This window comes from Amblyomma mixtum, chromosome 2 (genome assembly GCF_055824585.1).
Source record: "Amblyomma mixtum isolate Tamu chromosome 2, ASM5582458v1, whole genome shotgun sequence".
Lineage (NCBI taxonomy): Eukaryota > Metazoa > Arthropoda > Arachnida > Ixodida > Ixodidae > Amblyomma > Amblyomma mixtum.
Window position 1 is genome coordinate 120,012,956 of NC_143013.1, and position 17,001 is coordinate 120,029,956.

Below are 17,001 nucleotides of genomic sequence, written 5' to 3' on the forward strand. Positions count from 1 at the left end.
ACTGCGAACACAATACCAGAGAGCGGTTGGGGGTCGACCAGTAAAGCTTAGCACATGGAAATAGGCTAGTTATGGCATAAAACACAGCACTGTTTGAGAAGTTGCTCAAGTGCACAGCTGTAATCTTCGCAGGATAAAGTCGAAGTGAGGACATATTGATTTATTTTTTTGTATAATTCGCACTTCGTACGCCGTTTATATTGAAAGGCGCCTAACAGCCCAGGAAATCTGGACGAGTGCTTCTAGGTGCGGGCGGTCAACATGGAACGCGCGGCACCGGCACTCAACACTGCAAATGAACGAGGGGCTTTTGAATATCCGGTACACCCATTTATTTCCTGTGGCAGTAGGAAATAGTTGGTTTCAGTGTGTGAAGCGTTTCAATAGGTCAGAGTTTGCAGCAGAGCGGAAGAGTCGGCCGTGATAACACCCTGTTCACACAGAATCTGTTGAGAATCTCTCGTTACCCGAAATTACAAGTACAAAAAAAAATAGCCCTTAGTTACGCGATGTTTCCTACGGGCGCTAGTTGCTGAATGTCCAGGAAAGCTTGGCATGGGTGCAGGAGAATGCGGCATACCATGGGCTACATTACACTGCTGTTGTCGATTGGGTTCGTAGGCTGATTCCGGTGCAAGATCATCGAGAAAGAGACCTGTGGCATGTGGTTCAAGCTGGCGCCTATGTAATGCAAAATATTATGTTTAAGGCTTTTAGTTGAGGGCCTTAGGGAAACAACAATAGGAAGGAATCGAACGACCTATAATCTCTCGTGTCTTCCGGTCTTTTAACTCCAATCAAGAAAGGGTCATTCTTGCATGAAACCTTCAAACGACGGGCGCTGCATCCCATTAGCCGGCTTCTCAATACTTTCATGGCGCTCTGAAAGGCGCTGTTCTCTTCTGTGCCTGGGCTATAAGCGACCCAATGGCGCCGGCTTAAGGGTGCCAGCTGGCTTCGAGGTAGGATGCTCCTTGTAACCTTTACGTCCTCATCAGACCACAAAATCTTCTTGGACAAGCTGCGACCAGTAGCCAACGATAGTTCCCGAACTGCACATTAGGCTCTCTTCCATAGCTTATGCTAATCAGAGAATTATCCTCGCAGAATCTAAACTAGTAGTGTAGGAGGAAAAGTAGGGAGTGCAGGATGGTTAGGCCCGCCTTGCTTGAGAGTCTGCGAAAAGGGCGATCACTGAGGATTATCCTTTCTGTCACTAATCCCGCACGTAGCTGTGATGCTGGCAAACACAGTTACCTCTCAACGCCTAGAGAGTCTCGAAGCGGTAACGGCTATAGAAATACGATTTCTGGCACTTTCGATATTTCAAGTATATAGTATATTTTGAACCGTTCACAGATTCCTTGAAATGGTATATATTTGCTTAGTATTTTTAATGTTACCTATAACAGCTGTCAGTGTGCTATCATAGCATGCAGGGGAGGATATTCTCATTAGTAACAAGTGAGGCGTTAATATGTGAAGGATCTAAACAGTTCGTTCATTACGCACGCAGGAGAAACGCTATTCTCAAAGTGATAACAAATTTTTAAAACAATTTGCGACTTTTTGAGTTTAAAGATGTAAAAGTGGCCTGTACTTGATTTGAATTTGTCTGTCTTTTTATTGTCAGGGTGCATGCAGATACTTCATTTGCAAATCGCTTTTAGTAAATGTGAACGTTTTCTTTATTGCAGGCATACGAAATCGGCATGATGAGCGAATACTACAACTACATTATTACCTCCCTGGTAAGTCTGTTCTTGTCGAACGGCATGGCGATTCAATGTATATTTGTGCGTCCCAAGCCGTACGCTGTATTGAGAAACCGCACCAAATGGCCATTTTTACGTATATCTTAAACTACTTGGCTCCTGGCCCTAAATTTAAACAATTTCACCTGGCCCTAAATTTAAACAATGCAATGCGATAATTCAAGGAGAGGCTTCCATCTTGATGAAACCCTGAAAAATAAGCATTCTCTTCAATTTGCTCCTTCATTATCAAGTCTGAGAAGGGAAGACATATTGGCAGTAAGGGTGAATTGGGGCACGGCTTAAAATGCAGGTTAGTAGTTGCCGCCGGGTCCCACAATGCGCCAGTCGCCAGACTAGACATAATTTCTACAATACATTTTAGTTATCTCTGTTCATGGAATGTTTTCTGGTGTCTGCGATGGATGTATAAAAGCTCTTTTGGGCTTGGAGAACACATGTCCGGTCGTTGGGCAAATGACAGCGTTGATCCAGCAGGCAGTGAAATAGCTTATCTCTGAGCTCCCCTGGCCGAAGATATTACTGACTGATCTACGTCAGAGCGCTTGTCCACGAGCTCAAAAGTGGCAACATGAGCGCGAACGTAGATGAGAGGAGAAAGCGTCGATATTGCATTACATTTCCAAGATAAGGGAGAAAACTGTCGCTGTTTTGACCTCTCGTGCGGAGCGAAGTGACAATGATAGCTATTTAGGAAAAATATTCCGATAGGAAAATGACCACGCCCACAGTAAGAAGGTGGAGAGTGATCGCTTGTCCTGTGTCTTTTTCCTGATTGCGTCCATCTTCGATCTGTGATCATCGCTCTGAGAGTGCGTCAACGAGCACAACAAATCCATGTTAAGACAGGTACACAACAAACATGCTTCCTCTTGTCTTCCCCGGAAGTGGCCACTATAGAGCCTACTTTAATGGCATGGCCGCAGATACTGCATGCTCGAGGGAGTACACAACACTTCTCGCTTGAGGGTCACCTTCGTATATTCTGTCTTGTTAGCCAGCGCGAGCTTCTTGCTCCGACATAATATATCAGTGGCAACGCCGTTACACCTAGAGAAAGCTCACCATACAGTTGTCTCTGTAAAACAGAATCAGAGTGCTCGTAAGGCTCGGATTCAGGATTGTCGAGGTAACACGCCTTTAACATCGTGAACAGTCCTAGACATAGTATAAACTTTCTGGTGAGATCAGGATCTTTTCTGAACGTAACAAACCGTCGACAGATAATTACCAATGCATGGCAAAATAGAATGATAACGCCGCGTGTCGGCTGCGCTCATGTTATCTAACGCCAGCTTCATATTTAAGGGCAATGTGGTAGAAAAAATGCAACACGAGAAGGTGTTTCGGGGTTTTAGTTAAGAATACATATAAATGTAACGCTGACAGATCAATTGCCGTCATCGCCCAAACACAACTGCTGGGCCACATTGCTATTTATGGACAAATAAACCAGTAACAATTAAGGGGCGACATCAGAATGAAAGGGCACTCGATCACTTACCAGTCGTGTGACATTGCTGTGTCAGACAGCATTTTATGCAAGCGAGGACGACATCGGGTAAGGAAGGAACGGTTTGGTTTGTGGAGGTTAAACGTCTCAAAAGCGATTGAGGCTATTAGGGACGCCGTAGTAAAGGGCACCGGTAATTTCTACCACCTTTGGTTATTTAACATGCACCGACTTCACCCAGTACACGAGCCTGTAAAATTTCACTTCTGTCATAAATCGACCGCCGCGGCCGGCATCGAACCCGCGTCTATATGGTCAGCAGCCGAGCGACAAAACCACAGAGCCACCCCGACTGTTAAGGGAGGTCGGTGTATTTGACAATAACAACTGACAAGGTTAAACAAACATTCCGAAGATTCACGACAGTATCCGAACAGTTTTTTGCCATGTTCTATGATTTCGTGTGAACCAAAACAAAGGGCCCCTTGGAGAGTTTGCCCAAGGGGCAAAGAAACAGCGCAATTTAGCTGTTTTGCCAGCCGAAAGGGACATAAGCAGGATCTAGGCTTGGGGTAATAACTTGTCATTGGGAGAAGTTTCAACCCCAGTTCTCCCGCATTTTGTGTTCGTCGTCGTCGTTTTGCGCTGCCCTGTCTCCGTATGCAAACAAGCCCAAGCCAGAATTCTTGAGGGTTCTGCCTTGCAGTGTATCTTACCCGACTAGCGAGGGTGATGAAATGTAATAGCATACATGATATATTTTCTTCTCGAATTCGGAGTTAGCGCTTCGCATTTCTTATACTACTGACACTTCATTCCAGTCATGCTTATTGGATTTGAAATTAATGACTATATTTTCCTGAATTTCTTAGGTGTACCTTGTGTGATTTCCGGGGATCATCTGAGATGAGCAATATCACGGTCATTGGTTCTCGAGAAAAGCACCTGGAAAGCAAGTTTTTGTGTTCCCCTTTCTTTAGATATCACTGGCGTCTTTGTACGGAGACAATGTGGCCAAGCTTTGGAAGGATGTAATAGAGTAGAGGACGTCCCTTTATATCGGCTTTGAAATGTTTACAGAGCTAATGGCAAATGTCAGTGGCAAAGCAAATGTATGTACGTACACACGTCGAGGATAAAAGGGCTTCTATGAATGCGCCACTCAAGCTGCGAAACTATCCTTGCATCGCTAGGATATTTCAATTTCTGCGGCTTTTTGGTAATGAGATCGCTAAAATACAGCCACATGATTGCATGTTTCCTAAGTATCTTAAGAATTAGCATCCTCTCAAAATGTTACTATATTTAGGTGCACCTTGAAAGAGCATTTCAACCTCTTTACTTCGACACTAGTCTGAGCCCATCTGTTAGATATTCAACGTCTCACACCATCGAAGCAGTTATTTGCTGCCGACATTTTTATTTCACAACTTTTTTGATGTTAGCCAAGTGCCTGTAAAAGGTTGCTGACTTCAGCTTCTAAATAAGGCTGGTGTCTTGCACGCTGTGTGACAGAAAAAAAATAGTTTGCCTGCTGACGTTTTTACCTCCCGAAGACGCTTTGCGTACTAGGGGGGCTGGGCGGCTCGCTCACAAGCAGCGAAAGCATTCTTTTGTTGATACCACTAAATATTTTAATGCGCATGTACCTTTAGCTCTTAAATGCATGATGTTTCATGCGTTGTTTCATAATGCGGTGCGTGATCGCGAACTTGTTTGCTAGGAGGCAGCCGCCGGTGGGAGTTGTACGTGTGGCAGTAAACTTTCATCGTGGTGAATCGGTTCTTGAGGAAAGGAAATGGCGCAGTATCAGTCCCACATATCTCGGCAGACACCTGAACCGCGCCGTAAGGGAACGAAGGAAGGTAGGAGTGAAAGAAGAAAGAGACAAAGTGGTGCCGTAGTGGAGGTCTCCGGAATAATTTCGACCGCCTGAGGATCTTTAACGTGCACTGACATCGCACAGCACCCGGGCGCCTCTTATGTTTCGCCTCCATCGGGTCGCCGCGGTCGGGTTCGAACCTAGGTACTCCGGCTCGGTAGACGAGCGCCTTATCACAGAGACACCGCGGCGGGTAAACTTTTGTCTTCGTTTTTCGTTTTTGCCACAGCATGAAAATGTGGAAAAGAATACCACAAAGCACACCGAAACAAGTGCTAACAAGCCTAGCAGCATCTTTTACAAGCGAGTGGCATTAATGCGTAAGCGTTAAGGGCCACCATTCAGTGCAACCCCGTGTCGCAGTCGGCGTTGCCTTGTAGAGCGAATCAAGATTTGTCGACAGGATCGTGATGTCACAAGCTGATATGCGGAATTTAAAAGTGATTAAAACGTTTGCCTGATTCGATTATAAGGTAGCCATATGATTGAAAGGTCACTGTAACATGTAAGAATTTCGATTAAATGCACGACAATGAAAATTGCGATAACCAAATGGGAATCGAACCTGTGACCCTTGTGTCGCGAGGTTAAAAAGAGGCCTGCGTATCTCGTCCGACGCGTCTGTGTCTGCGAAGTGATATGCAAAGTGGTCACCAGGCAGCGGATGAAAACGAGTAACTCTATCGCGTCATACCCTTAAGGCAGACCTTAAGTGTTCCCTGACCTCGCCTCCTTTCCTCTCATTAAAATTCCTTTCTCTCTTTTAAGTGTTCCTTGAAATTTTTGGGCCTGAGCCGCTGCCTCTCTCAAGCAGCTCCGCTGCCAGAAAACCGATTCGTTAAGGGTTACCCGCCGCGGTGGCTCAGTGGTTAAAGCGCTCGTCTACCGAGTCGGAGTACCCGGGTTCGAACCCTACCACGGTGACCACGTTTCGATGGAGGTGACACGCAAATGACGCCCGTACTCTATGCGATGTCAGTGCATCCTAAAGATCCTCTGGTGGTCAAAATTATACCCGGAGGTCTCCACTACGGCAACCCTTTCTTCCTTCTTTCACTCCCTCTTTTATCCCTTCCATTACAGGGTGGTTAGCGTATCCACCGAGATACGTGAGACAGTTACTGCGTCATTTCCTTTCCTCAAAACCCAATTTTCGAAAACCAATTTTAAGGGTGAAAATTAACAGAAATCATCACGAAAATCACTGTAGTCAACTGACGGGAACTTAGGTGATCGAGTGATGCACTAGGTGGCAACGCACCTCGCGACAGGTGTGTGAACAGACGGCGAGCGCATATCTTCACGGCAGAGACGACTCGAGCGCTTCTCAAAACCATGGGCACTAGTGAAATCACGCCTGCTAGTACAGTGTCACAGAATGGCAATTTTATAAAACAGCTAGCGCAGAAATTAACAGTAGCGACGTTTTTGCCTGTGACAAACCAAATATGTAGTATACACAACACCAAAGTATCACCCACCATGCAGCGTTCGCGGCTCACGCCATCCCCAGTATTTCGACAAAGTTACTAAAGTTGTAAGCATCAATCGCTCTTGTAATTCGAAGACAATAAACACGTGTCAGCGAAACTAAAAAAACCACGCACAATGCATTACAACAAAAGCTTTACTGGCTTCGTCAAGCCCAGGTAATCGTCGCGGTGCAGTTGACCCTCAAAACCGCCTCGCAAGCTGTGTCCACGTTACTAACCACGTGACTCGTTCGCTTGAAAAGGAGACGGCACCGCTCCCGCGTGCATACACACTGCCGCCTCGCAGTTTCTCTCTCTGGAGGAAGCGAGTCGGCCGGGACCATCTACGCCGTCGGGACGGTCTAGTAGACAACGGGGTCAGTCTGATCGTCTGTCTGACGCTACAAATAATGCCAGGTATTTAGCTAGGGGTAGGGAAGTTAAACGTGCCAAGCTAGCGGCAGAGACCGACGAAGAACGGGAGCGTCGACTGCCTCAACGCCGGTTAAAGGATGCTGAAAGGCTCCAGCGAAGAGCTTTGGAGACAGCCGCTACTGCGCCTGCTTCCGCCACGGCTTCTGCTTCGGCGACGGACGAAGACGTTGAGTCTAACCTGGGGTAGCAACACAGCATAACCGTGCATAACAAAGCTTTCGCTTGCCTAACAGCGCTTAGCCGAGCTAAGCCGCAGCCATTTTGTGATATGCCGCTTCCTGCCGTTTTCCCTACTGCGAGCCCACTAGCTAATGCAGCGCCAGGTACTCTTGTTTGCAAACATGCAGGAGGTTTGTAGTCCACTTTAGGCGAAAAAGGATAGAAGTTTAATATTGTTAAGCAAAGAATATTGTGTGAAAGCACGGTTTTTTGAGATGAACACCAACGGCACATACCTGAAAGCGTGAGAGAGGTGTGCACTGACCCAGGAAACCAGTTATGCGTCTTTCCATTCCTAAATATCAATGGCGCCTATACCTTCCACCGGTTGTTTGAAAACAAAACAGCGTAAGTGCCTCAATTCATAGGTGCATGCCACCGTAGTCCTCGTCGATGCCGCGGGTTCCGAAGGTGTACTAACAACAGTAGCGGTTGTCCACAAAGGGCAGACGGTCGAGGGGCTTACAGCAGTCGGCTACGACACAACAGCAGAAGAGGTGGCAGTAGCTTTCGCGAGCACACATACCGTCTCGAAATGCATAATCACACACTCAAGAATAGGGTACCACAACTTCAATAAGGGTAAGGTTACCCCACTTGCATCCTTGATCGTCCAAACCAGACAAGCCAACCCTGTTGTCAAAGAGTTGAGGGGATACCTGGCCGCCACGGTGTTGAGGAGAACGAGTTGGCACACAACTCAGCCCAAACTTTTCTCCCCCGGGTGCCCGACAGATGTACGTTGGAATCATACCATTTAGAATCCACTCAGAAGATACAACTAAATACTACTACACTTCAAATTAGAGCGGCAAACATATCCCCCACCTTCCAAGACCTGAACAAACACGAGGGAATTTACCTCCGTATACTACAGACTGAGGCATTCCACAGCCCTTACGTATTACACGCCAAAAGGACTATCTAAGGACTAACTATGGAACCGAAATGCTTTCATATTTAATTCCCAGTCTTCTAAATAAACATACGCAGACCATAGAAATTATTCAGAAATCTGTTTCCAAAAAGTCCTTCAATAGAAATGCTAAAGCTTACCTCCTTTCCCGTCCGAATGATTAAAGGGTTGTTCGCGCAGAAATTCTTGATGTCCCTGTTTTTCCGTTACCTCTGTGAATTCTCTTGTTTTTCTTATTCTGATGTGCCTTGTAAATATTTACTTTATAATTATGTCATTGCAAAAGTATGCACATTCCTGCTAGTTTTATCTTGTATAACTATGTTTTTTTTTTGTAATCAGAACGTATGAAGTTCTTGCTTCTTTTGCCGCTTGTCCTCAGCATTGTGTCGGGTGCTTGGGTCCCGTCAGGCAGAGTGCATCTGCCTTTTGCCCTTGTATCCGAGACCTTGTTGTCTGAAATAAAAGATCTATCTATCTATAAACTCGAATTGGGAAGAAGGCAGACCTGCATCACTTGGTATGGGCCTGCGAAAAAAACACCAAGTCATTAATATTATAATTCAGCCAACCCGGGAGGGGTGGCAGGCGACGTTGTCTACCTTGGAAAAACGAAACCAACATAAGCTTATCGAATGCGCAAAGGCAGCCGCTTACGCCAATGCATTACCGGACTAAAGACACCAATCTGCTCTTTCTCACCCTCCACCTGCAATAGAATAAATATTTTCATCGTTATCACCACTGCCTAGTGTAGTGTAGGCGTGAACCGCCTTCGAAGACCGTGAACCATGACAGCAAACACATGGAACGAAACCCAGTTTATTCAGTTACGCACACACATATATACACACAACTGTAGCCCCCTGGCGGTGTTCACATTGAAAAGGAAACAAGAACTAGCTATACAACATATTCCCTCCCTTTATGTTAAGGTTAGTGAATTAGTGGATTAGTACGTATTACAACATCTCAAAGGATTTACTAATATCAAATGCACATGTACATGTAAAATATTGCGTTTGAAAAAAAATGATACAACACCTAGTCGCAGCGCGATCGAGGTATCCACCGAGCCGGTGAGCAAGTTAAACTTGCTACTCAGAGGCTTCACACAGACGCACACAGCTGCAACCCGGAGATTGCGGTTAGAAATGCTTGAGCACTAAAAAGCCGTAATCTGTACGAGTGTGAACGCGCGTGTGTGAAGCTTTCAAATCCCAGCGTCCCTAGCGTATTGGGATGCCGCCAAGGTACCCGGAGTACCTTCCGGTGGGTGGATCTCGGGGCATTCACCAGCGAAAGCGCGTCTCCCACCCATGAGCCTTCATCCACCCGCCTCCAAGTGTTACGGATCTCATCCACGATAAAGCCAAGACAGGACTCCGCATAACTCACGGATCACGCTGTATAAGTTATAAAAGTGAGTTCCCACGTTCTTGACGTTACTGCCTTGCAGCGCATTTGCGAGCCGCGTACCGAAAGGGTTCTACGTCTTTCTCACCCATCGTAATTTTGTTTTTCACGTAATTACTGGGAAAAGAGGGATGATGGAAAAGGTTTCTCTTTGCCTAACACATATTTTTGTAATCGGCCCAATAGTGTACGTGGCTTCATATCATATCGTTTCTTTGATGTAGCACTCGAAACACGCATAAAAAATAACTACGGCTGTCTGATAAAACATCAGCAGAAGTTGTCTTAGGTCTCTTACAATTGGGAGTTATTAGGGCGTTAAGCGAACACGTATCAGCTGATTCATGGAATCAATACCTTGACTGTTGTGTTAGACGAGTTGGTAAAGGCCGATTCACACGACGGTCCGTTCGCCCGCGGCCCTCGCACTACGTGTTCATGCGTCACCACATTGAGGGGCGCGCTGTCGGCCGCCATCCATCCATCCACCCAGCGCGCCTCTCAAAGTGCTGATGCATGAACACGTAGTGCGCGGGCCGCGGGCGAACGGACCGTCGTGTGAATCGGCCTTAACAGAATACTTCGACCGCACCAGAAGAAGTCAAACTATTCCGAGAGAGTGGAGATCCACGTTTCGGATGACTCCTCTCCCAAGAAGAAAGCATCCGGAGTGTTTCTTGGAAAGGAGGATTTATTTATTTATTTATTTATTTATTTATTTATTTATTTATTTATTTATTTATTCATTGATTATACCCTGAGGGTACAAAGGTACATTATAGAGGGGAGGGGTGGATGCAAAGGCATACACATCGTACGCAAAAAAGTTATTACTAAAAAATATACACAATCTCTGTAAAACCTGTACAAAAACAAAAGTAAGCCCACATAAAGAATGAAAAAGAACAAAGGTACAAACAGTAAGTTTCAAAATCGACAACGGTGTTAATAAATACAGAAAAATATGACAAATAAAACAAATATAAAACAAGGAATACAGTTCCTAATGAACAAACAGCGATAATGGGAATGTGAACACCATTATTAAGACGTTATTAAGCATATATGTGGGACTTATGTGGTTAGTGCGAGATACCCTCATTGATTTGCATATGTTAATATTCAATTCCATACACCATGTATTACACCATTCCATAATATTATTGCCGCAGTCAAGGCGGTGAATCGGCGCTACGATAAGTTAGAAGGCGACTTCTTCGTTGAATTCACTGTCTATAAATAAAAGCAAGACAAAGGCTGTACTTTTTCAACCTAAAAACAAAAATGTCCACATTGACGGCCATTTGCAAATGGGGTCTTCGGTTATCAACATTGTGCCATCCATTAAGTGCCTCGGGGTCGTATTTCAAGAGAACTTATTTTGGAATCTTTGTACAGACTCAGTTGCTAACAAAATCGCTCGTGTTGTGGGAATACTAACGAAACTTCGATTTTTTCTTCCCTTGAGCGTGAAAAAGCTGCTTTAAAACTGTCTCTTCGTGTCCAATCTGAATTACTGCCATTTAGTGTAGGGAAACACCACGATGTCTAACTTCACAAAACTTTATCTTTTGCAGAAGAAAGCAGTGCGCGCTATCGCTAATTCCTCATATGACGCTCATACGCAGCCTCTTTTCAGTGCCCTTAACTTACAGCCGGTCACCTCCATATATCGTAGTATTTTACTCAAGCGTTTCACTACTGCGAAAAAACAGAACACCAAATTCTTCGAGCATTTATCTCTATTGACAATGAGTTCTAACATTTACAACACACGTCACAGAGAAACATGGTACGTTCCTAAAACGCGCACTAACTACGGTCAACAAATGTTACGCCACACACTGCCATCTTTGTTAAACTCATTAGAAACTTAATAACAACGTATCTCTCCTTTTATGGGCTCATTGTGGATTCCTTTTTTTGTTTTGTTTGCTTTGCTGTAGTATACACTGACGCCATGAATGCCTAACCAATTTTCTTTGCTTGGTAGTAACTTATTATTTATGTTTGTGAATTTCAAAGCTATTTTATTTTTAATTTTATTCTATATGCTTTCTGCTATTTGAATCTTTTCAGCATTCTAACATTGATTTTTTTTTGGCCGTATGTATTTCTGTTATAGCATAGAATGTTATAGAATGTTCACTAATGCTTTTTTTCGTTTATCCATTATTGTATCTTTGCGTTCTCTTTATTGTGCATAGTGCCATTTCTGTAGGGGGTACAGACCCCGTCAAGCCAAATCCATTTGGCTTTTTGTCCGCACTCCCGTCATCTGTACATGTATAGATGCAAATAAACTTGAATTGAATTGAATTAGATGCCGCTGGTCCCTTGAAATAGATCTCAGAGATTTCGGCAATCCGCCAGGGACAGGTAGCAAATGGTTTTATGTTAAAAGAGGAGAATTTGCGGATTGAAGACGTAGTGATTTCGCTGGCGGCCTCACGTCGTACATCAAAATACATCACCACAGATCCGCAGACACCGTATAGAAATTATGGGGGGGGGGGGGGGGGGGGGGGGGGGGGCGCATAGCATGCATAATCTGTTTACAATCCCGAGCTTGCGCATTCAAGAAAGAGCTGATTTCAGTACCAGACTACCAGGGGGTATAGAGAAACGAGTGTACTACACGCTGCCGCCCGAGCATTTGTCCCCCAGTATCTCTTCCCTCCCTCCCTGAAAATGATGACTTATATCAGCCTTTGATAACTTATGCCGAAATTGTACAGCACCTACGTCTCACCAGGCAATTACATCCAAATTCCCCTAAGAGTTTGAACAAATCAGAAGACTGTCTCCTCTGATAACTGCGAACTACATTCAAACTAAATCCAGCTAAGAGTTTGAACAAATAAGAACACTGTCTCCTCAGGTAACTGTGAACTATGCCATTCATGAAGCCTGCTAAACTTCAGAATATTGATTTTGAATGTTGGAAAATTGTAAGGTACTGCTATCAAAATATTGAAGCGATGGAGCATTCTTCTAATGCATAGCAACACCCTTCTCTGAAAGTTTTTCCATTCCTCCATGCAGCAGTCAAGACTGCCACGGAACACCAACGGGGAACTCTTTTGACGATCGCAAAAACGTTAATAGCAAAAGTATCCAAGCCTGTCGAAGAGAGATCTCTGAATATATTTATTACTGTAGTGAAATCTTACAATACATGATAAAAATGAACTTCGTAAACTTTTTCTTCTTCAAAAATGTGTTTGGCCAGAATGGTTGGTATGGATGGATTCAGAAGCTTTTAAATCAGAGTGTAAACCTTGTGGCCAATACTCAGACCTACATCATATTACATTTGCTAGCCAAGCTAATAATTCTATACATTTCGTAGAACAGCCAGCTTGGGAAGGACGGGAGGCGTCTTTGTAGGCTAGGAAGAACAACGAGCCCTCGCCGAGAACGCGCGGGTGGTGGCCTTTGCCAACAAAATCGTGGACTAAGGACACTGCCTACCAGCCGCAGTGGCTGAGTGGTTAGGGCACTCGGGTACTCAGCTGGTGTTCCCGGGTTCGAACCCGGCCGCGGCGGTAGCGTTTCGATGGAAGCGAACTGCAAAAGGCGCCTGTGTGCTGTGCGATGTCCGTGCTCGTTAAAGATCCACAGGTGGCCGAAATTACTACAGAGCGCTTCACTACGGCACATCTTCCCTTGTTCTCTGACACTCTGCTTTATTCCTTCCCTTACAGCACGGCTCAGGTGTCAGCCTACATGCGAGACAGATACTGCGCCATTTTCATTGCTCAAAAACCAATTTTTACACGAACACCTTCCCCCTATTCCCGCTCCCCTTTTCTCCCCCAAAAAACGTTTCCAGTATCATCATTACCATCATGGGTCTGGCCTACAGCACATGTGCAGCGTTCAGAGCCCGACCCATCGCCTTGGCTGCCTCCATTGCCTTCCTGCAACGCGGCTGATATTGAGCCCCGCGGCAGGCGGCATTTAGCGTTTAGCGTTAATGCGTTGAGCGGCGTCTTCCTTCGACTCCGCACTCCTTCTTGATGACAAAATTAGCGCGAAACGCAGCGAAAAGGCTATGTGCACGGGGTGGCGGCGTAATCCCGGACGCTGGATGGCGACGACTACTGTGGCGTTTAGGACGCGAAGTTTTTCGTTAAGAGCTAGTGCTGTAAAATGGGGCGAAGCATGGAAGATCGATTTGTAGCGCCCGTTTACTGCGATTTATTCTCGTACACGGCTTCCTTATTCCACACGCACAAGACGAGTACAAATGATCAAGGGGAGACTAAGAGGAAAGAAATCTTCTGGAGTTAAGCTTAACTACTTAGAGCAGTAATCACGGCGAGTTGACTGGCATTAGGGGCCGAAATGTCTTCAGTGTTGCAAGTTTAGGTGCGACCGCGTCATGGTTGTCCGCGGCTAGGAGGGAGCGCAGAGGTCCGCTTTGTTGTCTTTTTAACATACTGTCTTCAGAGACACGATCTCACGCGCTGCGCACTCCGCTTAGACGAGCCTTTCCGAAATCGCCCGGAGCGCGGTACGGCTGCCCAGACGGTTTGGGTTGACGGCTGGGTCGACGGATTTGAAGTCCCCAGTGCGGCAAATTCTCGTCACTCTCCTACCCAGGAGGCATGTTGCACTTCCCTGTCCTGCGACCAGTGCCGCGGCCAAGAAGGCAGCGACGTGAAGGCACATGCCGAAACGTTTTCTCAGCGAGGCAGCCATTGGCACGCGGCGGTCGGATGTAGTCCTCCCGCAGGGAGCGGAGCTGCGCGAAGGTCCGCCTTATCTTCCCAGCTCTGCGGGAAAGCCTCCTCTCATGTTGCAGATGCCATGATACTCAGGGAAATCGGCGCATGCGCAGAAACAGCACTGCACTTGTGAAGTCGGCTGAGCCGGAAACAATAAAGTGACAATTGGTGGCGCCCCTCCTCCTTTCGGTGATCACTATACAACACCCTCTCAGTAGGTTAAAAAGCAGAGTGCGCTCATGATGGGAGCAGCTGGCACCCCTCAGGCCGATATGTTGGGTGTGAGGTGAAATGAATTTGAGAAACTGATGACAGCGCAGTCATGTGACCGCAGGTCCGCGAATAGTGTTACGAGCGGCGCAGAGAAAACAGTCGCGCAACTCTGCTCCCTGCTGGAGCATACTCGTATATAGCAACACTAACCCTATGGTTGGAGATTTTGCTTATCGTGATTTTATTCGAATTCCGATTTTGTTCTGATTCTGAATTTCTCGTCATTCTATTGCAAGTCGTCATTTCATCTGAAAATGCAAAGAACCGACTGCGAAGAAGGAATAATAGCTCCTGCAAGCCAGTTTTTTGCAAGGTAGTTTTTCCGGAGGTTGTTTTCATTGCTCGGAGATCTGCTGCTGTCTGACAAATTGGCCTTTTGCTCCGGCGGTTTTTTTTCGCTCTCCTCATTTTGTCATCTTTGTTCGTCAACTCTGGATGCGGCAACCACGCACCACTTGTCACCATGACAGGTCACGGAGGTCCTCTTACCACGAGAGCCGAAGTGGAGCAGCAGTTAAGCTATGCGGTGCTGCATCGGCAGGTGGCTGTTTCAAATGTACGCAGCGGCAGAGTTTTCGGGAAACAGGTTCCCCTTCCAGAGTAATGGTGATAAAGAATACATCCCGCAAGCTTGATTTTACGTGCAGACAGTAGTCGAGAAGTGTGTCTATTAGATCGACTGCTAAGGATGAAAGTTAAAGCGACGTGTCGCCGAAGCCTGGTGTTGGTGTTGTTGTGAGCAACAAATACAAAGCGGCGGCGCAGGTCCTTGAGAGAGGAGTGCAAAGTTTCCACTCGTCACGGAGGCTGCTAAGCGGCGTGGCAGAGCCGGGACGTCACCGCTCGGGCATAAAGGAGCAGGAGCCGCGCTTGCTTGCTGGGACACATATCGCGTTCAACTCTTTATGCTTTCATGTTGTTGCTGGCTGTGGTATAAAATTTTTATTCTGACTGCGGTGTTTCGGACACAGGCCCCTGGACCTCCGTTGACCCCACTGATCTCAACCCCCCCCCCCCCCCCCCCCCCCTCCCCGCCTCTACGGTCAATGACACGGCAGCCTGGTCCGTGGCGGTCTTCTGCCGGGCCGGCTCCTCAGAGCATAGGAGGGCCTCCAAGTCCTCCCATCTGGGGAAGTGCTTGCCTTCATCAGCTGCCCGCGTTCTCGTGTGTTCAACGGGCAGTTTGCTCTCCCTCCATCCCTCCATTGGAAGCCGTCGTCTTCATGGTGATCCACCTTTGCACGTGGAAGCACACCAGCCTTCAGCTATGCTACCACTTTGTTCGCGGTTAATAGTAATTAAGCATCTGAAAAACAAACTGCACACGCTATCACTTCAAACTTTTTCGACAAAGCTGGAACCCCACTCCCTAAAACGTTTTTAACCCAGGGCTGATGTGGTCTATGTCGTTTCCTTCTTAGCTAGTTTCATTCTTGCTAAGTGATTCTCTGTCTGGCGTCTCCCTCCTTAGTCCCACAGGTGGAGAGTTGGAGGAGAGAGGTGTGGGAAGTATGGGTGGCAGGTGGAGATGGTTGGCAGTTAGAGGGAAGGGAGTCTCCCAAAGTTAGAAGGTGGTGAATTCACACACACGCCGACTGTAATCTTCCCCGATTGGTTGGGTGCGCTGCCAGACTCCATTAAAGCGTGTGGGGTTAGCGGTCCCTGTCTCAAAGGAGGTGCCCTCAACTCAGGATGGCAAGCTGAGCCAGGAACCAGCTACCAAATGGCAAGGAAAGTGGTCCCTTGGTGCTCAGCTTTCGCCAGTCGCAGGCTAGAGAATGGGCCGAAGTTAAGGGTTCACAATCCATCACTCGTACAAACACATGCAAAGTGATCTAGAATGCAATTGCAAGACATGCAAAGCAACACTCGAGAAAGACTAGAATACGAGAGATTGCACCTAAAGTGCACCAACATAGGAGAGAGACAAACACAAAAGAACACAATTTGTTCACCAGGCGCTGGAACAGTCCGATGACGCGCAGGATCACGGCGTGGCCGTCCCGAAGGCTTGCACACGGTGCTTCGCTAGTTTTCGCGTCTAAGGCAGTTGTGTTAACCAGGGAGTCATGCGGACGCGCCTCTTCGAAGCTTAAACGGCGGCATGGGCTGACTGATAGCGCTCAACGTACAGAGGGCAAAACACATGCCTAGAGCAACGAAACTGTGTGTTGTGCCGCTCCCAAACCCGCTGCGACCAAGACGACAAAAAATGACGATGAAATTCTATGAGTTTAACTGCGCATGTTTACATCCAGGCCATTTTTAACCAAATCGTATCCCTAGTTAACGCCTGTTCAGCCCGAAACACGCTCAGAACGTGTTCTTGACATACGTTTTGCCCTCTGTACTTCATATATAGGCGCCCGCTGCCTGTGTTCGTTCTTTGCACCAAACCAGGCGCGCACATACAAAAAGTATCAACTA

The 17,001-nt window shown here is 46.5% G+C and overlaps 1 protein-coding gene across 1 annotated transcript in view; it reads left to right on the forward strand.

The window, feature by feature from the left end:
* The window catches only part of LOC149360729 (glutamate receptor ionotropic, kainate 2-like), a 359,306-nt gene that overhangs the window by 133,463 nt on the left and 208,842 nt on the right, over nucleotides 1-17,001 (forward strand). The window contains exon 5 of the mRNA XM_089572500.1: nucleotides 1,698-1,751. Within this exon, the coding sequence (XP_089428626.1) occupies nucleotides 1,698-1,751 (54 nt within the window). The remainder of the gene's footprint in view (nucleotides 1-1,697; nucleotides 1,752-17,001) is intronic.